The 23,847-nt window shown below is 45.0% G+C and overlaps 1 protein-coding gene and 1 pseudogene across 3 annotated transcripts in view; both read right to left on the bottom strand.

Moving 5' to 3' along the window:
* The window catches only part of INPP5A (inositol polyphosphate-5-phosphatase A), a 567,250-nt gene that overhangs the window by 384,525 nt on the left and 158,878 nt on the right, over positions 1-23,847 (bottom strand). For all 3 annotated transcript variants that reach the window (XM_088476881.1, XM_088476880.1, XM_088476879.1), the window contains exon 2: positions 22,906-22,947. Coding sequence is in view for 2 of the 3 variants with exons in the window: in XM_088476880.1 (XP_088333006.1) it covers positions 22,906-22,947 (42 nt within the window). In the remaining variant the exon portion in view is untranslated. The remainder of the gene's footprint in view (positions 1-22,905; positions 22,948-23,847) is intronic.
* On the bottom strand, positions 12,727-12,845 carry LOC148518823 (5S ribosomal RNA; annotated as a pseudogene).

The raw sequence follows: 23,847 nt of genomic DNA, 5'->3' as shown, positions 1-23,847 counted from the left end.
CTCCCAACTTTGCGATTTCTTCAATTGGGACAGTGATTGTACACTCAGTGGAGGGCCTTGAGCTTGCCAGCACCGGAAAGCCCTCCCTCTAAAAATACCCATTAAGTGCTGTTTTTTATACAGAGCCCAGGAACTGGGAATGTCCCAACTAAATCAGGAAGCATGAGAGGTATGCACACTAGGAGTTATAAGATTATGCTGTACTTCTAGCAATCACTGATCTAATATAGATTTACGTAAAAGGACTGTTTAACCTACATGGACAACAGATGGTCCATATCATGCTTGCCTACTTTTGAAAAAGCATTTTAGGGAGATTGTGAAAACAACACCTATGAGCGTGCATTAAAATGGACGTGCACTGCTACATCTGAGAAGCGTAACATAAAATTTATTTAAATCCAAATGTAAAGGAGCCCCAAAGCAGTTATTGTTGATGAGAACACACATACTTTTCAGAAAATGCATAGGGATCATTGTGCCTTATAACCAAAGCAGGGAAATTATGAGTCTGAGTCAAACATGTACATGTCTTTGTCCACATCCTCACGTTTGTCCTCAACAGAAAAGGCTCTGTAGAATGCAACCAGCTTAGCCGCTTTTTCATTTCCCAATCTGTTGCGTGTTCTGGATTGTACAAAACCTTTCAATTCCTGCACTTGATGAAACTGCGGTGATCATCTGCTTCAGAAGATTTACTACAGAAGTGTCTAACTGAAGTTGAGCTGTCTAGGACATCCACCAGGCTAGAGGAGATACTTGGTGTCCACTTCAAACATGTATAGTGCAAATGGTTTCATGGATGCACGAAAGATGATGACCGGCATAATTTGATGGTTATTGGCATGAGCAAACTCTATAGCAGTCTCAATTTCAGCAGGACTAAGCTTTTTTCCCCCTGTACCTAGGATCAAGTAGATTAGCCAGCAAGTGGGCATCTGTGAGTGCAATTTTAGCTATTGCCATCTTTACTACATTGCTGTGGTGTCCAATCTCTTCAAGATCACCTAACTGCTTCTTCCGCACTTGTACAACATCACTGATTGTGCAGTTGTGTCTTTGTGCACGGTCCAGAGCTACAGCTACATCATTTGATTTAAATCGTGCAACCCTGGTATCATGATCCCTTTGGGATGCCGGCGTCGGCATCTTAACTGGATCCTCCTGCTACAGCAGAGTGGCACTTCTCCCTAGGGAACGGGGCAGGAATGTGGATACATAGGAAGTGGGCTGCCCCTGACACAGGATGTAGAGAGAGCAAACACAACTTGTTACAACTGTGGGACATTCAGCATAGAGGTATATAGATCAGATTTGCAACATTTCCTTAAACCGTCGTGCAAACTTGTTGGATAAATATAGAAATCATCACAAATCTGAAACCCTGCCATTAGGTAATTATCTAAACATCCCAGTAGATCGTGCCTGTGCCCGTCTGATATTAAATTCAGTGCCACCCATGCAGCCGTGTGCGCAGATAGCTTAATAGACACAAACTTCAAAGAAATTTTTTTTGGGGGGGGAGGGGAGATATTTCCATGGTTACACAAATGGGAAGAACAGTTGATCATATATTTTATTCAGAGGACAATGACCTTTCTAACATTAACCCAGTGATCACCACTTACGCCTCTCCAAGCTTACTGTAACAGAGGCAAAGGATGCAGCAATGGCAGTGCAAGGCTCATTGGTGTCCTGTTATTCTTTAGGCTATAAAAAACCCTCCTAATTATAGCATCAGACAGTCCATGTGTTGCCAAACTATCATGACGGAACGGTTACCAGTATTGCAATTAATATATTTTCATGCACTTGTGTGTAGAATATATACCTGGTGGCAATCTATAGCATTGTCAATACTAGATTGTAATTTGGAGCATGGTATATATCATACGCACTTGATAGAATCATAGCGTTATTAAGCAGAACAGCATTGCATAGCTTTGTTTTACAGAAAGCATAGTTGCAGGAAGTTGCACAAAGCTGGAGGCACCCTGGAGAGTGACTGTCACCAGAAGAGACAGAGGAACTGCGGGGATCCCGGACATGGCAATCCTGAGACCGTCAGTAGGGAGAAAGGGGAGGGACAATCTAAGGCAGACAATAATATCGCAGGGCGCAGGTACAGCATCACCGCCTAAAAGGCTTCAAGAACACACAAGCTTAGTGGGAGACTCAGCACGCTCTCATGTACTAAAAATAGAGTAATGCTTATTCTATAATAGGGAAGTGAAACAGACTGACTACAGATATTCCAGTGATGACACTGGGGGTCTAGTTATTACAATGTCCACAGACAAATCAACATTTCATACCGCAGCAACACAGATCTTTTTTATTTTTTTTACATTTAGCCAATTTGTGTCCTGACAAAAAACTGCTCTTAGGAGGCTGCTTATTCCGTCACTGGGAGCCTGGCACTGCTGGCGAGGAGTTTGATGCACAATGCACAGCGAGAAATGACCCAGAAAGGACACTTCGCAGGTACAACCAATGAAGAGCACTGGATAACGCCATCTGTTATACTGCACAGACACCGTGGTCCTCTTACTAAGTTATGGCCCCCCATTTATCAACGATGCATAAGCGAGCGCCTAAGGGGTTATGCCAGGTTCCTGGATTTAACAAACAGTGGTAATCTAAGCTTACAACTATTTGTCAGGGTGGCTCTCTCCATCTTTTAGATTGCTGGCAATGGAGACCCGGCGGTGCCTTTCGGCTTTGCAAAGCCTTCAAGGCACTGCCGGTCCGTCGCGCATGCACATAACACTGGAGCCCTGTTGCTGGCAGAGTTAGTCTGCTAGCAGTCCAGCAAAGGACCTTGGCCGAGGACTGCTAAACACAGAGGGACCGTGAGAGAAATCAGTGACTTTGCTGCGGTGACCCCTCTTTCTTTAGTAAGTAGAAGCGTAGAATGGAGTTATCACTGGTTCATAAATAAAGCCTGAGGGCTGCTCCTACTTTCTACTGTGCTCACTGCATCTGCCAATGTGCCTAATAGCACCAGCACTACAGCCATCCTCGCACTCTCTAACAAGCATGTCCATCTCTTTCATGACCTCTATATTCTCTGTGGTAAAATAACTGATTGAGGGGCCCATTTACCATTGTATACGAGAATTAATTCACGAAAACACCCGTTTTCAGGGGTTAACCACAAATATTAAGCTTCTCCAGGATGTATGAAGGAGGGACCGCAGCAGGTATCTCAGACACCGGCTGTGATCCCCCCATTCCCGCTGGCAGCCGCATCCCCCATAGGTTTCTATGGGGGATGCAATGCTGCCAAATTTACCAACATACGGAATGCGATGCATTCCCGATATTGGCCCCCGCAGCTGAAGATGGAGTTAACCGCTGTAGACTATGGGCACATAATTAGCCGGCGGAGGGTTCCTCCGTAACCCTCCCCGGGAATGGCGGCTGTGCATGTGCAGCAGCTCTCCGGGCACATAGGAGGGACGGGCACCTTTTGCAGCCAGTGTCCCTGCATGTGCCGGATGATGCAATGTGATCAGGAGCGGTTATGTCATGCCCAGATCGCATTGCAAATGTGATCATTAATAACTGGGGGCCTAAGAACTTTAAAGAACAACCTTTATGATGCAAAGAGCTAACACTCCATCCTTACCCATGGCCTATGGAACCACTTATTAGCATCATCGGTTCCTCAATGTTAACGTTTCATAGTTCAGTTTCTGCATTACAGGTGCTATTACCAGGAGCTAGTTACTGTAAGTGCATTAGCATATTTGCACCTAGACATTATTAGATTAACACAATAATGACCTGAATAGAGATGTGTGACCGCATACGCATTTCCTGCATCTGTATTATAAGTAAAGATGTGCGCCGGACCATTTTTGCTAGATTGGATTTGCATTTTTTGTTTAAAAACTTTACAAAAAAAGCTAAAAATCACATAATTTTGGTATTTTTTTTTGTTCCTAGAGTATTAACCTCAATAACATTAATTTCCAGTAACTTTCAGTCAAATTTGACACCTCACAAATAAATATCCACCCAATACATTGTACGATGAATTGGGTGGTTTTCAGGGTACACACTATACGCGATGGTCGTTCCGATCGGTGTTGGGAAATATATCATATAGTGTATACACATCTTAGCTTACACAGAGTTTAAAATCTGTATAACTGAAAATAAGCTTACCTTGGAGCCTGAATGTGTTTCACATACCTCAAGGGGCCTCATGTATAAGATACATGCAACTAACACAAACCAAGACATAAGAAACAGTGATTGTGGAGCCACATACTGAGCAATGGTTATTTAAAGTAAAAATGCCAAATAGGTTAAACAAATCTGCATATATGGCCAGCTTAAGCTGGGTGCACACTATGATGTAAGGTAAAATACACACTCTGCATATGGGACGATGCAATGAACGACCGTCTGGAATGACTGATCGGGCGTATACACTATATATCGCAATGGTGTGTGTACCCAGCTTTACAGTTGCGCCATGTAGGATCTAACTATTGCTTTCTATGACCGAAATGGGTATGTAATACCCATCCACCCATGGCACCCGCTGCCCTAGCTTAACCCTAACCCTCCCGGGGAGGAGGGGGGGTGCTTAACCCCAGGTCCTACCGGGAGTCCCTACAGCCCCCCCCTCCTATGGCTAACAGCTCCCGACGCCCGGCTTACCTATGTTCAATAAGCCTGGAGTCTGGATTTCGGCATGGGGCTAATGATAGGCGTTGGTATTTAGATGTCTATCCTTAGTCCCATGCCGGGCTTTCAGTGTCGGAATTTCGGCGGTCGGCATTTCAACCGCCAGCATGCTGAATACATCCCCCTTTTTACAGTTGGGTAAAAAATTTGACTCACAGACATTCAGTCAATGTGACACTGGATATATAGATATGGATTGATATATAGATTTATATGATAACGCCGAAGGCCTCTTACGCAAATTAGTTCCTTTTTGAAACAAAGGCATGTTCTTTAAAATAAGTATTCAGAATTACAGATCCCAGCATGCTCTTCCAGTATCCTCTACAAACTATTGTCAAAGTAGTTTAATAAAATTTAACTAAAATATAAAAACTTATCCCAAAACAAAATTTATGACCAGTAGATTGACATTTTCTTGTGTAGCATTTTGATCATTTCATTGGTCAATGAGGCTTATTTTTTGTATTTCTTTGTCTTCATTAAAAAAACAGCACAGTGCAACAAGCAGCACGCTAGCCCATCGCCTACCCCCTCCCTAACCAACCTCGCTATTATATTGCTCATTTCACTGAATGCAACCACTTGCCATTTAAGTGTAAAGGTATAGTGGGCACAGAGTGTGTGTGCAATAAAGAGCTGTATTCTGGATACAGTCCGCATACACTTACGATTTCACTGGACACGACCAGCTGCAATTCCACTGGACGTAGCCACCTTTCATTTCCGGATAGGCAGAGTAGCAAGTGCCATATCAAATAAATCCTATTCATTACATGCACAGAGAAAAAAAAAAAAAACCCTACAACAGGATGTTCTCTTTATTCGGATTACTTCATAGAACAGAGGGCCTGATTCACTACGGATTGCAAGTGCGAATGCAATAGCGATTATGCACGGAGTTCAGCTGCGATAGTATGCTAATTCATTGCGACCGCTATGCTGCCGCAGCACAACATAAGGACGCCCACTTTACCTTACACACATCCATGTTTAGCAAGACTACAATCGAGTACCATCGCAGCCTCACGCACACTTGCATAAGCTCTGACCTTACTCAGGAATTGTTAACTTCCACGCACGCCATCAGGCCTCAGGCTGCATAGGGCATCGCAGTGGATAATTCATGCAAGCCCATGCAACGGTGTTGAAACGCACTGGCACGCCTGACACCCAGCTGTCACCACCCACAAACGACACTTCCTGTTAATCACACTGAGATGGGTCTGCATAGCCGCTGCAATCGCAGTCCCGATTGCAGTGGCCGGTTTGCGTACTGCGATGCATATGCATGCACGGAACGCAGCAATCGGCTGATTGCATGCGTATTAGCAACTGAGATCCTTGCTGAATCAGCCCCAGAGAACAGGAACAATACAACTTGGCAAAATTTGCTTTAAGTGTCTTTAGCTTCAACAAGTACCTGAAAGACACACAGGTACCAAACTTTATAGAATGTATAAGCAACTTTTATATTAAACTAAAATCGTACAGAAGAAGAAATAGGGACCTGTTCCATGCCAAGCTGATCACAATGGTATAACGAAACACTAGCACAGTCATGAATGTGAATGATAGATCATAGTTAGTGCGCTGCGGTAGCAGTCAGCTGGCCCAAGCTCTTGGATACGACATTTCAGAGGAGGGCTGCGGAACGTCTCCAAGAGTACATAATAAAACACCCTTGTTTACCATCTGTAAAGCCATCAGTCAGCGGAGAACAAACGGATGTTGGCACAACACAGCTCTCCCAGCACAGTCTGAAGAGGGGTTCCATGGGATAGTGGTTAGGAAAGATTAATACACTCCAACCAATACTAATCCTCAATACGTCATGATCATACAAGTCCAGTTAACTATTTCATGGTATAAAAGGCCAAAGATGATCAAGCAGCTCTCTGAAATATCACACAGCTATGTAAATAATAGATAATACATAAGACAGCATTTGAGAAAACTATGGTACATTCTGAACATAGAACTATTGGGGGCAAATTTTGATCTCTTTCAGAATTTGCTCCAATCAGGATGTAGCGCACGCAGCAGTTACATTTATCCATGTTATGCATATTCTTAATGCCAATTCCAGGCCTAACCAACCTGTGGCTCTCCAGCTGTTGTGAAACTAAAAGTCCCAGCATACCCTCCCACAGCTGGTGAAGCATGCTGGGTCTTGTAGTTTCATGACAGCTGGAGAGGCACAGGTTAGCTAGGCCTGGTCTACTCAATGTGCTTTGGCATCAAGGGGCCAGATGTAGATTTGGATGTAAATCAGGCACACATTACTCATCCTTGGTACAATAGAGCATTCCCACACATTCAGAGCAGGGTGCATGAGATGAGCCTCCTAACAGGCATATATACACTTACAAGCTGATGTGCATTTGTTCGTACGCACCCTTACTCTACGTGAGAACGTCCCGTTCTACCTCCTTAGTGACCAGTGTAGGTACAAGCAGTTTCAAATATTGTGTTGTACGGTTGGAACATCTGGGTGTTATGTGTAGTGCAGGCTACAGTTATGCAACCCCCACGGAAAAGCAAAAATTACATTTTGGAAGACAGCACAGACAGTGTAATGGTTAGCATTACTGCCTCACAGCACTTAGGTCGTGGGCTCGATTCCCACCACGGCCCTGTGTGGAGTTTGTATATTCTCCCTCTGCTTGTGTGGGTTTCATCCGGGTACTCCGGATTCCTCCTACACTCCATAAATATACTGCTAGGTTAATTGTCTCACAACAAAAATTAACCCGTGTGTGTGTGTGCACATGTGATAGGGAACATAGGGCCTGATTCAGACCCACTCGCGAGCGGCTGTCCGCTCGCAAGTGGGTCGATGTTCTGCACTGAGCATGCGCACGACAGCGGGAGCTCCGTTGTGCGCATGCGCCAGACGCGATGAGCGAAGGAAAGTCCTTCGCTCGTTGTGTCTGATCAAGGGGGCGTGCTGTCGATGTTGATTGACAGCACGCCCCCTTTGGTGGGCGTGCCGGGGGCGTGCCTCCCTGACGGGGGCGTTCCCAAGGGAACGCCTACCATCAGAAGCCGGCCCAATGACATCACTAGTGATGTCAGTGGGAGTGATTTTGGCTCTGATAGAGCCAAAATCACTCCGGGCCTTGCGGTTGAAAACCTCAACCGCAGGCTCCGGCTCGCAGTTTAGATGGTCACGATGGTCACGACCATCAAACTGCACGCTCGTATAGGCTGTGGGTGGTGACCCACAGCTATACGAGCGTCCAGGAGGACGCTCCAGAATTATGGAGGGCGGCCCTCATTCAGAGCGTGCGCTCTGCTCAGAGCGTACGGCTCTGAATGAGGGCCATAGATCGTAAGCTCCATTGGGACAGGAACGGACATGAATGGCCAAATATTCTCTGTAAAGCGCTGCGGAATGTGTGCGCTATTATAATTAACTGATAATTAGTTGAGATTGAATAGGGAAGACTCATTGCAGGAGGGAATTCTCTCCTCTCTCCAGAGGTGGCCATGGAAGCCAGGTTTTGGCTTATTACTTTAAGGAACAGGTTCTCAAACTCTGTCCTCAGGACCCCAAACAGTGCATGTTTTACAGGCCTCCTCACAGAATCACAAGTGAAATAATTAGCTCCACCTGTGGATCTTTTAAAATGTATGGGTGAGTAAAACACCACATTTTGCCAAACAGGCACCAACTGCCTACACTCTCGTCACCAGCATGTACGCATTACGCGTGTGTGAATAAATGTAGGGGTTTATTAAGTGTAAACAAAGCTCCAGCTATCCCATAGGCTTCTCCCAATACGAACTCTGTGTCTAACATTTATAAAGTGCAATGATGATATAGGAACTCCTAGGTATCGCATAACATGAAGGGTGAAGCAAAGGTAACCTGGACAGAAGCCAGCACTGGCAATATGATTACCATCAGCAAGGAAATTCTTGAGAAGGCACGTGAGGAAATGACAAACCAGTGTATTAATTCACAAGTGTGTAACTTCGTTTAAGAAGTTCCATTGCATAGAAGTAATTTGAGGACACAAGAAGAATAAATACAGCATCTTCCAAGGGGTATTCTGTGCAATCAACATTCTGAAAACTAATAATTGTTCTAGAACAGGACTCGACAAATCCCGGTCGCCGTGGCGACTAAGATTTTACTCCTGGCGACGCGGGCGCCTGACTCACCGCAGCGGCAGCCGGAGCTCCCTCCTGAGCTCCAGTGTCCGGCTCGCCCCAAGGACACTATGGGAGAGATGTCATGACATCTATCCCATAGTTCCAAAGAGATAGGGGCTTAGTTAAGTATTTTTTTTTTTGAGCACGCTGCGCTATTACAGGGGGCTTACTACTGGGGGCACTATTTACAAGGGGGCTTACTACTGGGGCCACTATTACAAGGGGGATTACTACAGGGTTGAGGGGAACTGAAAGGGCATGTGTGGTGGTCTATACAAGCTGTCATATATTTTGGTAATGTACGATGGTCTGGCTCCTAAACTTTTCAGATGGCGCCTAGATTTTACAAAAATTTGTTGAGCCCTGTTCTAGAACAAGTAGTTTATAGGAGGTAGCCCTCAAATGACCTTTGTCTTGAAAATGAGACATCTGAAAAGCATGCTACAAGGGTCAGCATCGGCTGCTAGAGATCAGGGAGTCCAGTTACCATGATATTCTGGTAGTGCCAGAGAAAAATTGGATTTTGGTACCTACCGGTAAATCCTTTTCTCTGATTCCACAGGGGACACTGGAGGTGCTTAAGCTGGAGTATAGAGGCGTGGATAACTGGAGCTGGCACTTTAAATAATTTAGAAGTGTGAAGCTCCTCCCCCTCTATGCCCCATCAGCCCTCAGTTTAGAAAATGAAGACCGAGAGGAGATGGAGAACAAGCGGAATAAGAAAAGGAGAGAAGAACACACAATATATCATACAACATACGGAACAAGCAGCACAGGCAGGCTAAGAGCGCTGAGGTGGGCGTCCAGTGTCCCCTGTGGAATCAGAGAAAAGGATTTACCGGTAGGTACCAAAATCCCATTTTCTCTTTCATCCACTAGGGGACACTGGAGGTGCTTACGCTGGGGACGTCCCAAAGTTTTCCCCATGGGCGGGAGCGCTCTGCGGCACCTGCAGTACTAGGCGGCCAAAACGGGATGCCGAAGTAGCAAACGTATCAAAGTTATAAAACTTGACAAACCTGTGAAATGAAGAACACGTGGCTGCACGGCAAAATTGTGACGTGGAGGCTCCTCTACCGGCAGCCCATGGCGCACCCACAGAACGTGTGGAATGAGCCTAATGGACGAAGGAGGCAGACAGTCGACACCAACATAAGCCTGATAAATAGTCAGCCTAATTCAACGTGCCAAAGTCTGGTTAGACGATGGCCAATCCCTCCAAACAGCATCATAGAGGACAAAAAGCGACTCAGACTTACGGATGGATGCTGTCCTGGCAACATAGATGCGGAGAGCCCTAACCACATATAAGGTAGAAGAGACACCAGAGTCCTCCACCAACAACGGTACCACAGTAGGCTGATTGATATGCAAAGCCGACAACCCTGGCAAGAAAAGCGGCTGCCGTCCGGCTTATAAGACAGAGCACCCAATTCTGAAACTCTACGAGCAGAAGAGAGAGCCAGGAACAGAACAGTCTTCCAAGACAGGTACTTAAGATCAACCTCCTCCAAAGGTTCAAACATGGGCGACTGAAGAAACAGAAGCACGAAGTTTAGATCCCAGGAAGCTATTGGCGGTACCAAAGTGGGCTGCACGCGCCAGACCCCTTGAAGAGATGTCTGCACCTCAGGAATGAGCGCCAAAGAAAATGGAAGAGGCAGAGACCTGCACCCTTAAGGGTCCCAGACGAAAGACAGAATCCAGACCTGTCTGAAGGAAAAGCAGAAACCGGGTGAGATATGAGCACGCCAGATGCGATAATGCGCAGCCGAAACTGGCGAAAGAGCCACCCCGGTAAACGCAGTTGCGCTAGGTTGGGGTGTATGAAAGGGCCCTGCTGTAGAAGATCCGGGCGCAGAGGAAGGGACCATGGATAGTTTGACAATAGGGATCGAAGGTTCGAGAACCAACTTCTCCAATTCCAGTTCGGAGCCACGAGAATTACAGAGGCTGTCGCTTGTCTTATCCTTTTTTAGAAGACAAGGAAGAAACGGAATCGGAGGAAAAAAGGTAAACGAAGTCGTAGATCCACTGACTTGTCAGAGCGTCTACTGCTTCTGCCTGTGGATCCCGAGTTCTTGACACGTATACTGGTAGCTGACAATTCAGTCGTGACACCATGAGGTCCACCTGAGGACATCCCCATCAAAGTATCAGCACGTTGAACACGTCTGGATGAAGCTTCTATTCCCGAAAATGGATATCCTGTCAACTTAGGTAATCTGCTTCCCAGTTGTACACACCCGGGATGAATACCACCGACAGGATTACTGAATGGTTCTCGGCCCACCGGAGGATCAGAGTTACTTCTCGCCTAGCCATGCGACTCAGAGTTTCTCCCTGGTGGTTGATATAAGCGACGGCCGTCGCGTTGTCGGCCTGAACTCTTACCGGATGAGCCTTTAGAAACTCTGTTGCCTCCATCAAAGCATTGTAAAGCGCTCTGAGTTCCAATGCATTTATGGCCATCTCTGTTCTAGAGGGGACCCTCTAAAATTCGTAATCGAGGACTACTGCTCCCCATCCTCAGAGGCTGGCATCCGTTGGTACAATGATCCAGTCCCACACTCCGAATCTCCGGCCCGCTAAAAGATTTGTGGATACGTCCACCAGAGAAGGGCCATTTTGGTAATCGGGCTCAGACGGATCAGTTGATGTAGAAGCAGATGAGACCCTGCCCCTGTGCCAACAGGTTCAGTTGAAAAACCTTGGAGTGAAATCGGCCGAACTGTAGTGCCTCAAAAGCAGCTACCCTCTTTCCTAAGAGACAAAGAAGCATTAACGCTTTCTTTGGACTAGCTGAACTAACAACCGGATATCCCTGGTCTTGGCTGTTTGAAGAAAATTCCTCTGTGATTCCCTATCCACTATCATGCCCAGAAATAGAAGCTTCTGGGACGGATTGAGATTTGACTTCTTGAAGTTGATTATCCAACAGTGTTGGATTAGAGTGTGATAGGTCAGTATGAGCAACAGATCATCCAAATAAGGGTTTATGTTCACTCCTGAAGACCAAAGGAGACCAAAAGGAGAGCGATTATGACTGACATGATTTTGGTGAATATGCGGGGAGCCGAGGATAACCCGAACGGCAATGCCCGAAACTGGTAATGATCTTTCAATATGGCAAAACGCAGAAAAGCTTGGTGTGGTTCCCAATGGGAACATGGAGATAAGCCTCCTCGATATCCAGGGATAATAACCACCCCCCTGGTTCCCAGCTCGCAATGACGGACTGCAGATGTTCCAGTTTGAAATGATACATCTTCAGAGACAGATTTTAAGGACCTGAGGTTTAAGATGGGTCTGACCGCATTCGGTTTGGGCACTACAAACAGGTTTGAGTAAAAGCCCATACCTCTCTGATGCTCCTGAACCGGAAATAGCACAGATGAAACTACTAGAGACCTTATAGCCTCCTGTAGAACTTGAAATTCTAGCAAGCATGCTCCCACCACAGGAAACCCCAGGTGGGACGGAAGACCGTCAAGCCGCCTGTTTCTCAGCTGGTTTAGGCTTTGGTCTACGTGCAACAGTGTGTGGACGACCTCTACCTCTGCAGCCTCTCAGTTGCGTGGAAGCACCTCTGGCTCTACCACAAAAGGAATGAGGCGCTCAAAAGGAATGAAACGAAGGTCCAATATAAGGTCTTCTGGAAGCCGGAGCAGTAGACAGGAGGAAAGAGTACTTACCCCCCCTGGCCTAGGATATCCACTTGTCCAATTCCGGGCCAAAAAGCATATCACCCGTGAATGGTAAATCCTCAACCGCACGCTTGGTCTCTGCGTCTGCCTGCCAAGCGTGCAACCACAGAGCTCTGCGTTCAGAAATAGCAGATGCAGGCACTAATCTGACTGATATAGCCTACCGCACCTGGTATTCCCAGGCGGTCTCCCATCCAAGTACTAACCAGGCCTGACCCTGCTTAGCTTCCGAGATCAGACAAGATCGGGCGTGTTCAGGGTGGTGTGGCCGTAGGCTCCTTAGAAACTTCTCCTAAGTAAACTGCAGACTCACAGATATGTTCTGCTAGTAGACATAATTCTGCTCTGGAAGTACCAGAGTGTAATCAACTGGTCAACCCAGCAAACCACAGCCTTGTTAACCCAGGCAGTAATAAGGGTAGGTCAAAGCTGAGCTCCTGCTGCGGTATATGTAGATTATAGTGTTGTCTCAAACTTATGATCCGAAGGGTCCTTTAAAACAGTAGCTCCCGGCACCGGAACTGCTGTTTTCTTACAGAGACTGACATCAGACGCATCTACAGGAGGAGGTGAGTCCTAGTTCTCCATCATGGATGATGGAAAAGGGTAGCTAGGGGGAAACCTGCGTGGAATTTGGAACCACTTATCCAGCTGTATCCAGGCCACTGATAACTGCAAGATTAGAGATTCCACCCCTCGGGAGGTGGACTCTAACTCCTGAGGGTTTTCTTGTAAAACTTCCTCCAAATCACCCTCTACGGTAACCTCTGGAGCGAGGAATTGTGCGTCCGACTCTTCTGACTAGAGAACAGTCATTAGAGTACGCTCTTGTGACTGGTTTTTTTTTGGTAGGAAGTGGAGGGTGCAAGCACCGTTTTACTCTGAACCAGGGTGTCTCCTGCCCATGGCGGAGCAGAAGAGCTAGTAATTGCCAACTGTGAACCTGTTGTTATTACAAGCATCACATAACATGGACCCAGTGGCATGTGGCTTAATCTGTTTGTTGTTACACTTGGAACAGACAAACAGCTTTAGAGAAGCCTTGGTTCTGTTGGACCTGGTACACACAGTCACCCAGAGAAAACACAGCATACAACAGAAAAGACACAGACAAGATAAACAAGAAGGCTGTGGGACACAGAGGAGGAGAAACCCCCCTCCCACAGATCAGATTCCCCTGCACTTACACCCCAGTTACTTACAGCCTCTCTACCAGGATGTAATCAGGAGATGCACTTGTGCAGCACATGGCAGCAGAGGAATCCATCCTTCTGTGTCTCTTATACTGCAATCTCCTATATAGAGATGCAGTATGTGCTGCTGTGTAATGAAGAACGGCAGCCCTGCTGTTATACAGCCGCTTGCCGTGTAGGGGAGAGACCAGCGCTGCCTTTAAGCTCCGCCCTCTTTATGCCCTGAAGGGCTTTACAAGATGGCTTCTGTGGCCATTAACCTCCCCCCCCCGCGCGCCTCACACCGCGTGTACAGCGGGGAGAGTTCTAGCAGGTGGCCGCGCTTGTAGCGCACTTTACCTGCTGCCCCGCTCCCCTGTAACAGCGGGGAGAGTGTTTGAGGGAGCCGCGTGAGCAGCGGTCTGCATAGGCTGCCCACGCCACTAACAGTAGGGAGAGTCGAGTGCCGCGCTGAGCAGCGGCAGGAGGGACCGCAGGGAGCCAAGCAGCGGGTTAAGGGAGATCCGGGTGCCGGGCTGTAGCGCGCTTGATAAGCACCCGACTGTCTCCTGTAATAGCGGGAGGAGGGAGAGCAGGGGAGCCGCGAGTAGCGCTCTGCATAAGCTGCCCAGCACTAAGTTTGTACCACGCTGGGCAGTGGTGAGGCTGGGAACCGGGGGATGCGCAAGTGGTTACTCACTGCGTGGTCCCCCATAGAAGTCCTCTCTTAGCAGTCAGCACTTCTCTCTTGTTGAGAATGTGCTGTGGCGGTAAGGAGCTGTCAGTGCCTTTAGTAGAAGCGCTGCGCACTCCTTCCTGCCTCCTATAAGGACAGGTCGCCAGGTAACCGGACCCCACCTTTCGAGAGGTGGCGAAGGGTACCTAATATAGTGTCAAATGATGTAAAAAGAAAGAAACCTAAATAAATAAAATATATGTGTTGCTGGAGCACAGCAGGTTGTGACCAGCTCCGTAGGCACATTTTCTAAACTGAGGGCTGATGGGGCATAGAGGGGGAGGAGCTTCACACTTCTAAATTATTTAAAGTGCCGGCTCCAGTTATCCACGCCTCTATACCCAGCGTAAACACCTCCAGTGTCCCCTAGTGGATGAAAGAGAAAAACTATTTCAATTACTGTCAGCAACTAATTAGTCCTTGTAAATTAGTGGTCAAATAAAATATACTTTTAGTAGTGGAATCAACTGAAGTCATTTACAGAGGGAGGGAGCAGGTACTGTAGGGTAGATGTTCCAAGCCTTGGAGAGAGATTAAGTGGATGGAAATTTTGGGGTCTATTCATGTAGCAGTGAAAAGTCCTTTATCAGTGATAACAGGGCTTTTCACTGCTTCGCCTTATTTATAGGAGGGGTCACCGTGGAGACCTCTCTGATTTCTCCAGCGGTGTCCCTGATTAGTATAGACATCGCTTCTCCATAAACTAGTATGGGGAGAGCGATTCATAGAAGTACTGAAAGCTCAGTTTTCCGTTTCGCTTCCAAAAAGGTTCTCTCCATTTCAGAACGGCGTAGACAGCCTCCTGGGGGGAGAAGAGCAAGGAAGACAGCTGTCTTCTCCCCACCCCCTTCTCTGACACCGGCCAATCAGCAGTGCCCAGGGAAAAAATGGGAGGGAGAAAATCTCTCCTGCTCCCTAAGTATTACAGGGAGTGTAAGTGAAGCGACCCAGCATATGCAGAGTCACCTCCCTCTGCCCGGTACCTCCACTGCCAGCTTACTCTGTCCCTACGCCTGCCGCCATGCTGTTTTGTATATGGCTTAAGAGACCTGGCATATACCGGGAACCTTCAGACTGCTTCCCCCACAGCTGGCCACTCTGCCCCCACCCCGCTGCCGCACTGTCCTTTGTATTGCTCAAGACTATACTCCCCGCTGCCCTCAACTCAGCCAGGTGTAAATCGAACCACCACCACTCGCCTGTATCTCTTTAGTCTCCTCCATATGAATGATGAAAAAGGGTAAAGCAAAACCTACTGTATACAGCCACAACCTTTAATATAATATGAGCAACAAACTGCACTCATAATTAAAAGAAAATGGAAAATAAAATCACTGATCCACATCTCAGGTTGTGGTCTCATTAGTTTGCCTACCAGATGTTTAAGAGGGTCATCAAACAAGGACCTGCTTTTCAAAAACACGTCAAGCATCTCGGGTTACTCTCCCCACCATTACCATCTGCCCAGGAGACATCAGCGAGGAGGACAAGGCACCCAGACAGGTTTCCCTCCATGCCATTCAGGAGACTGACCCTGCAGTCAGTGCATTACATCTGAATATTATGTGGATGTGCTCCATACCCACTCTCTTAGTAAGGTTACACCTGAATGTGAGGGTTGGTGGATTGGTCTACAGGAGGTTGCAGGTACTTTTACACGATATCCTTATATCTTCACAAGAAGGGTAGGATTTTATTTATTGGACTATACTATGTATAGTACGCTTTTACTGTATTTACATATGCTGTCTGAAGAAAAGCCTGTAAGACCATCACGAAAAGCACATTTCAGGGATATAAACCACCTTTTTCCAATTTGACTACTACTGACAAAGCATGGTAATCTCTCTCAATATGGGGTATGTGTATTGAGCCATGGAGAGAGCAAGTGGATGAAGATAAAGTACCAATCAGATCCCATCTATCACTTTACAGGCTGTGTTTGAAAAATGACAGTTAGGATCCGATTGGCTGGTACTTTATCTCCCTCCACAGCTTAGTACATAGACCCCTATGTCTCTAGCTGCTTTACAGCTAGTTCGCAACAGCGTGTAGATTTTTATTTTTACAATGTAATTGTTACAAATTCCAGCTAGATGCAGACTAATTGTTTTTTAGAGGATGTGAAGAGCTAACATTTACTCCGATTCACTGAAATAAAAAAATCATAATTTAATATTGAGTTCCAAACAAAAACATTCAACAGCTGGATTCAAAATTTATAGGACTCTAGTATTGTAGGGGCTGGTTTAACAGACAATAACACCAGAAATTTCAGCCCATCCTAATCTAAATATTTGCTATAAACATTTGCTGAAATACATCTAATACTTTGAGAACATGCACTCATGTTTCTGTTGATTATTCTTAAGAAACCTTAATTTGCATTTACATTTTAAAAGCAAAGTATGAATCATGTGGGGCTTCTTATCTAATAAGCCAGCTGCTTACAGTCTGCTTCTCACATGTCCGTAAAGGGGAACATTTGTTTGCCGGTGATGTAGCAAAACGCGTCAGCCCACAACTCTGAAACTGCACTACTGCTTGCAGGCTGTCTACAGGCTCCAATGTAACAGTTATTTGGTGGATTACAATTCAAAGCCATGCAGACAAGTTAATACCTAGAGATGTGACAACATTAAAAGCAGGTGGACAGTGCCAAATTCAAAGGGTGTTTCTGTTTGTTTAAGGGAATTCATTTACTTCAGTTGCCAAAAGTAATGCAGAACAATCTGACAAGTAGTAATGGAAAAAAAAAAAAAAACTTCCGTCAAGATGGAAAAAAAAGATGTGGTTTGTGGTTTATCTGTGGTTTGTTCTACGTTGTACATTGATAAGCTAAACTTGCTAAATTAATTTTCCAGTGCTTTTTTGGTATTTGTAGGGTTCATCTGAAACTCTCTTTCAAGAAACAAACAGAAAACAGTTTTGTTTTTTTACACATATTTACAGTACAGCTGAAACAAAGAAATCCTTCATAAGGATCATGCTTGGAATGAGTAAATGGGAGAATTATCACAAGAAAAATGTTTTGCCAAAGGCTTAATACGCGTGTCTATAGTAAATGACCAAAAAAAACAAAACACCACCACACACACATTAACAAGCTATTTACCTACCTTGGACAATAAGGAACATAAAAACCGCAAATATACACTTGGAATGTTGTACATAAAAAGCCTACATCTAAACTGGTCTTACACAGTATGTCACTATGACCTAGATCAGTGACAGGCTCAGTTAATTTACGGTTGGTCTCCAAGGGAACCTGCAAAGTCTTTAGATATTTGGGTATGCGATGCACAACACAGCCCACATACAAGAAGTTTTTTTGTGGCTTTAGCAATCATACCGATCCTTCCAGTTTTGCTTTGGGCTCCCAGAAAATTACAGATCAATAATGGGACCAATTATTCCCAAGTGCCAAGTCAATAAAGATACTGGCAGCAAGCTATTTAGCTCCCACCATTCATGACCACTTGTCTACCACATTGACACTAAGGTTTGACGGAGTGATTGATTTTAGGTGATGGTCGTTCATACACACTGACCGGCCATCATCTATCCGGCAGCCCCGGGTCCCGCTGGCAGAAAGGAGGGCCACCCCCCCCCTTCCCGCAGCCGCTGATGTGTGTACCAGCGGTCTGCAGATATATCTGTCCAATGTGATATGTCTGAACGACGCGGTTCACAGACATATCGTCTTTACACACTGGCCGACGGCCAGCAGATAAACTGGCATATCAAGTGATCGGCCAATATATCAGCCAGTGTGTACCCAGCATAACAGTGATCTTATCAATTACACACCTGCTTCAAATGGAGTTGTGTTCACTTAAAAACATAAATGGGCAGTTTTGGTTTAAACGAATGCTGGGTACACTCTGGCCAATATATCGGCAGTAAAATTGACACGATATGTTGTGTGTGCGCATCTGCAGGTGTGTACAAAGGATAGGTCTGAATGACGTCGTTCACAGACCTATCACTTTGGCTGTGTAGTACAGTCGATGGTCGATATACCTGCAGATATATGGCTCATCGTGCTGTGTGTACGGGTGGTCAGTCAACCGCCAGTGCTTCAGAGACAGCGGGTAACTGACATCACAACTGGACAGGCACATTTAAATGCCTGCTCAGTTGTGAAGTCAGGCACGACACATCTGGCAGACTATTGGTACCTGCATACACTTACCAATCATCAGATAATGGCCAATTCGTTGTCCCAGTGTGTACCCACCTTAATAAACTAGGAGACTGTAATGAGCAATCAATACAATACATAGAATAATTATTCCCAAATTAAAGCAAAATGTAGTATTTTAGTGAACATTCTGCAAATCTATGTTTATCATTTCATAGGGGGATTTTCTCTCTTGCTAAACTGCCCTAGTGCTTTGAAATTTTGTCAAAGGACATCAGTGTCACAGAGTGCATATGGAATTAAAATTCTAAAGGTGGGTCAGACATTCTGGGCCTGATTGAGCAGTGCACAGCTGAACGCAGATACCAGATTATCGGGAATCTGTACATGCGCAGGGCCCATTCTGCAAGTGTAATTGACAGGCAGAGGCATTTAAGGGGCAGTGCGGGGGCATGTCTGCCACGTTTTGCGGGAGTGGCCAGTCCAGGATCTGCGTTGACCGCAGTATCCTGGGCTTGCAAGCCGGCCAATCTGAGTAAACAGAGGCTTACTCAGCTGGCCAGAGGCCCGGCAACTTCCACCATCGTGACCACCGATGGTCAAGATAATGATCCCAGCCTGCGACCTCCGTCGCAGTGCCGGGATCGCTAATGCTGCTGCTGCATTTGCATAAAAGCAAGGATCGCAATTGCAAAGCGGTCTGTGTGCATACATATCTATAACCTGTGTGCAGCTTTGCAATTTCGATCCTTGCTGAATCAGGCCCTCTGAGGGTATAGATCCATTGTTTAGCCCTATGCGCGATTGTTCAGCTCTCTAGTCTTGTGTAACGTGTACTAGAAATAATTTGTGAGGAAATTTTAATTAGAAACTTAAATATGCAAGTTCTGACAGAACACAAGTGCATGCGTTTTATAGACCATCAATAGGTCACTTAAATTCATTGCCTGTGCCGTATGTTACACAATCTGACAAATGGACAGCAGAAATGTAGGGATAGCCTCCCTATGTCAGTGCTAAACTTGGGTTGCACTCTTAGGCGCCAGAAGAACATAGATGCAAGAAACATATCACGTAATTATCTCTCACTGGAGTTTAATTGAATGAGACTTTAAAAAGCGTCAAGAACGAGTGCCCGGCGCTCTATTCAATTGACCGCACTGACACCCCCACCCCCCCCCCAACTAGAGAAGTTTTGCTGGCGTCATTCTTAGGTACGAGCAGAATTTCGCCGAAAATAGCGCCGTGATGCTAGTTGCAGGCTTGCTGCATGTGTTAACAGCATCGCGTCTGGAAGTCGGGGAGTGCCATTTACCGCGACTAAACCCCTGGAACAATGCAGACAATTGAATAGTTATGGGCACTCATTCCCGGCGCTGTTCGGTCCCTGGCAGAGGGCATTATATGTACAACTTGGTGCAAGAGACTTAATTTCCTTCATTTTCAGAAATTAATTTGAATCTCAGGTTTTTTTCCTTCCAGTTCCTTTCACAGTAAAATGAAAAAGCATGTAGGTCACAATCACTATGTCTAATGGTGCATACACACGGGAGGACCGGCGGCCATAATATCGCTGAACGATCTCCCGAGTGTGCTGGATGATCAATATCGATCATTCAGCAGACCAAGACCGACGGCGGTGCCTGTAGTAACCTGGTCGATAGGTTGGCCTCCATGCATGGTCGATGGACGATATCTTTATATCTGCACATCGCAGGTCGTCGGTGGGTTGGAGGCACCGAAAAATGCACGATATGAACGATAGTGACATGATCAATATCGTTATCATTTATATCATGCATTTTAATCGTACCACCTTAATGCTACATACACACGGTACGATCTGTAGCACCGACTTCAAAGATATCTTTCAAAAGGTGCGATCATATAGTTATCGTTCACATTGTGCATTTTTCGGTACCAAATGACCTGCGTTGCGCTGGCACATATGGTCGATATCGATCATCGCCCATGCATGCAGGCTAACCTGGTCGATATCGACATGGTTACTATAGGAATACGCAATCGTTGATTGCTATAGTCGTTGGCGAGTTGGTGGTGTGCTGGATGATGGATATGATCGTCCAGCACACCCGGGAGATCGAACAACCATATAGTTATTGATCGTCAAGTCTGTAGACACCAAAAGATGTCTTTCAAAGATATCTGTCAGTAAAGTCATCCTGCCACATCTCTGAACAGGCAAAGTTGACAATATCATGCAAGTTGGCCTGCATGTACGGACGATCATAGATATCGTAATCATTCATGCAGGGACACGCATAGTTAGTCGTTCACTGCATATAAATTGAATGCTATATTGTTGAACGATATAGTTATCGTTCATAAATACCGTACCGTGTGTACGCACCTTTAGACAAGGCCTCCACACAGGGATTAGTCATCATGAACTTTATGGGAGGCTGACTTGGACAAAAAGCTTGACGATGATGACTGGGCGGAAATTACGGGAAATGCTGCATCCAGCTCGATTTGAGTAAGAATAAAAGAGCATATACAAATTACTATATGGGTGGTACAATGTACAGCAAGACTTGCAAAGATACATCCAGAGTCCTCTGACTGATGCTGGCGAAGCTTCCCAAAACGGGGATCAATCATTAACGTTAGGCTATCAGTTTCTGCTATAATGTGAAAAAAAGTCATATTCTAGATCCTCCAGATTATTGTAACCATAAGCCGTAATTCTTTCTTCTACTTAGTAGTAACGGCAGACTCATCACCAATACAAATTAATTAATAAGTCAAATTCTGGGGCCTCCTGCCAGCTAATGACTGGATAGAAACAAACGAACCCACCCATGATATAACCTATAATTAATAGAACTTGGAATACTTATGGAGCATAGAACTAGCATCAATAAAAACTCGTTAGATCCTTTAAGTAGATCTGGTGTCCTTGGTCAACATTCTTCAACTCTCATTTCATTATCTCCATGATTACGCTCATTTGAATCTATTTTTTTTTTATCACGTAGTTTATTGAACTATCTACAGGTTATAAACAAAACAAAGAAAATTAAAGATACATTTGTAAAAAAAACAAAATGTGTAGCCAGTAAAAAATGACATCATTAAATAACAAAATATACAGGTCAGAGGGATATCAGTAATAAGCCGAACCCGAAACCACAGATATAACATATAAACAGATCGCGCATGGAGGTAAAGGAAAAAATCACGCAAAAGGGGTAAAGGAGAAAAGGGGGTAAATTTACTAATGTGAGTTTTCAGGTGGAGATGTTGCCCATAGCAACTAGATTCTAACTATTATCTTCTAGAAGGTGCTAGTTAAATGTGAAGTAGAATCTGATTGATTGCTAAGGGCAACATCACTTCTAAACACTCTCACCTTTGTAACTATACCCCGAGGAAAGGGAAGATAGATGGAGATTTTTCCGTGTAATCTATCCCCAACAGGTCTATGAAGGCCCAATGAAAAAAGAACACATCTATCCCATCACTTTTGGAATTTAGAAAGGGCCTTACGACTGGTATAAACAATGTTCATGGTCAATGGCATCATTAACCAGCGCCCTCCACTTGTGTATGTCGGGAGGATCTGGGGCACACCAGGAGTATTTGTATCTACTTTAGTCCTTTTGGCACCCCCTCACGCTGCCCCATTCTCTCCCTTCCCTCGTCCCTTTTTGGTGGACCCTGCCATTCCCTCTTCCTCGACTACCATACTGAAGATCTGTTTAGAGAAATTATCAACATTTTTTGCTTTTAATTTACTGCGTAACTCTTTTCGTATTATTTGCTTATTGAATTCAATGTGCTTATAATCTTATATGTACAGTGAATATTACGACTGACCTCAAATTTTATTTAGAAAAAGAAAAAAAAAAAACCCAACAAAAAAAAAGAGTTAGCAGTGAACAGTATATTGTGGTGGTGAGTCTTGTGAGACTACCTCCCCTTAAGGACCACTGCTCCCTTTTAATTCCCTCATCAGCCGTCATTCCTCCAAGCACCAGAGATTCACCTGGGCTTGGGTAGAGACGCACTACGCTTCTGTGCATAAGCCCTTAACATACTAAATAAGTAGAAAAAAAGTATAAAACCAAATCATGTCAGCAATAAACTCAGTTATAAAATCAAACATCAACACTTGCACCCAAGTAAGATCATACAACTTTTTTACAGTTTAGCTGGAATAGATCAGGAACAAGAACGTCAGGCAACAGAATATATGTGGAAACAATAAATAAAACATTAAGTGAAAACAAATTTCTTATACTTTCATTGACGTTTTATTACCTGATAAAACTCTCGTAGCCAATTCTTTTGTAAGTTCTCTGTCTGAAACAATAAAACAGAACAAGAATTAGGAAAACGCTACAATTCCAAACAGAATAAGATTACAGTTGACATTTTCTTGCAAAACAAGATATAAAAAAAATAAAAAATAAAAAAAATAATAAAATATTTCCACAGTGTCTCCGGTAGTCAGTAACACCGTAGGGGAAAATGTAAGATTTATAAGAACATAAATTTTGCATGTTGTAGACTGGGAGCAACTGCAAGCCATTTCTAAGGCTCTGCGGAGCAGCTCATTGGAATCTGCGGAGAGGTAAGTATATTAACTATGGGTGCAGGGTGTGTGGTGTGGGCCCCCCTGGAGTCTCTCAATTAGCATGAGTATTGCTGCGATAAAGTGGCCATGTTCTGTCTACGGTCTCAGCCGCACAGAGTTATGCAAGTGTCACACATCAAAGTAATCAGCAGAGTCTCCTGGGGCGTCCTAGTCACATCACAGTGCGACAGATGCATTTTCACTCACACCAGGCATATCGCGCTGCATGAGGAGCAAGGACACATCTGTAAACTGCTTTACACACAAGTACACTGTAAACAATAGCGCGATCCCATCATTTAAAGTAAAACAAAAAACCCTACATAAATCTGCTATATTACATTAGTTCTATAATCCATCATCTTCTTCTCTGGCGACCACCCAAGATAACATCTCTCACACTGGTTGTAAACGATTTATTGAAAGCAAATACTGTTCTCGAAGACCAGATCGGTTCATTTGTATATATTAAAAGGAGAGTAAAAACGTGTTCTAGCAAACACTGTTTATGCATTAATCTGAGACAGTGAATGAGGACGTGGTATGGACTTTCAGAGATATGGCAGCTGCACATGAGCAACTTCTTAATAAAAGAGCATTAAACACCACCATGGTACAGTTTAGCC

Source organism: Taudactylus pleione, unplaced genomic scaffold (genome assembly GCF_031769625.1).
Source record: "Taudactylus pleione unplaced genomic scaffold, aTauple2 ptg000198l, whole genome shotgun sequence".
Classification (NCBI taxonomy): Eukaryota; Metazoa; Chordata; class Amphibia; order Anura; family Myobatrachidae; genus Taudactylus; species Taudactylus pleione.
This window is presented reverse-complemented; position numbering and strand designations above follow the sequence as displayed.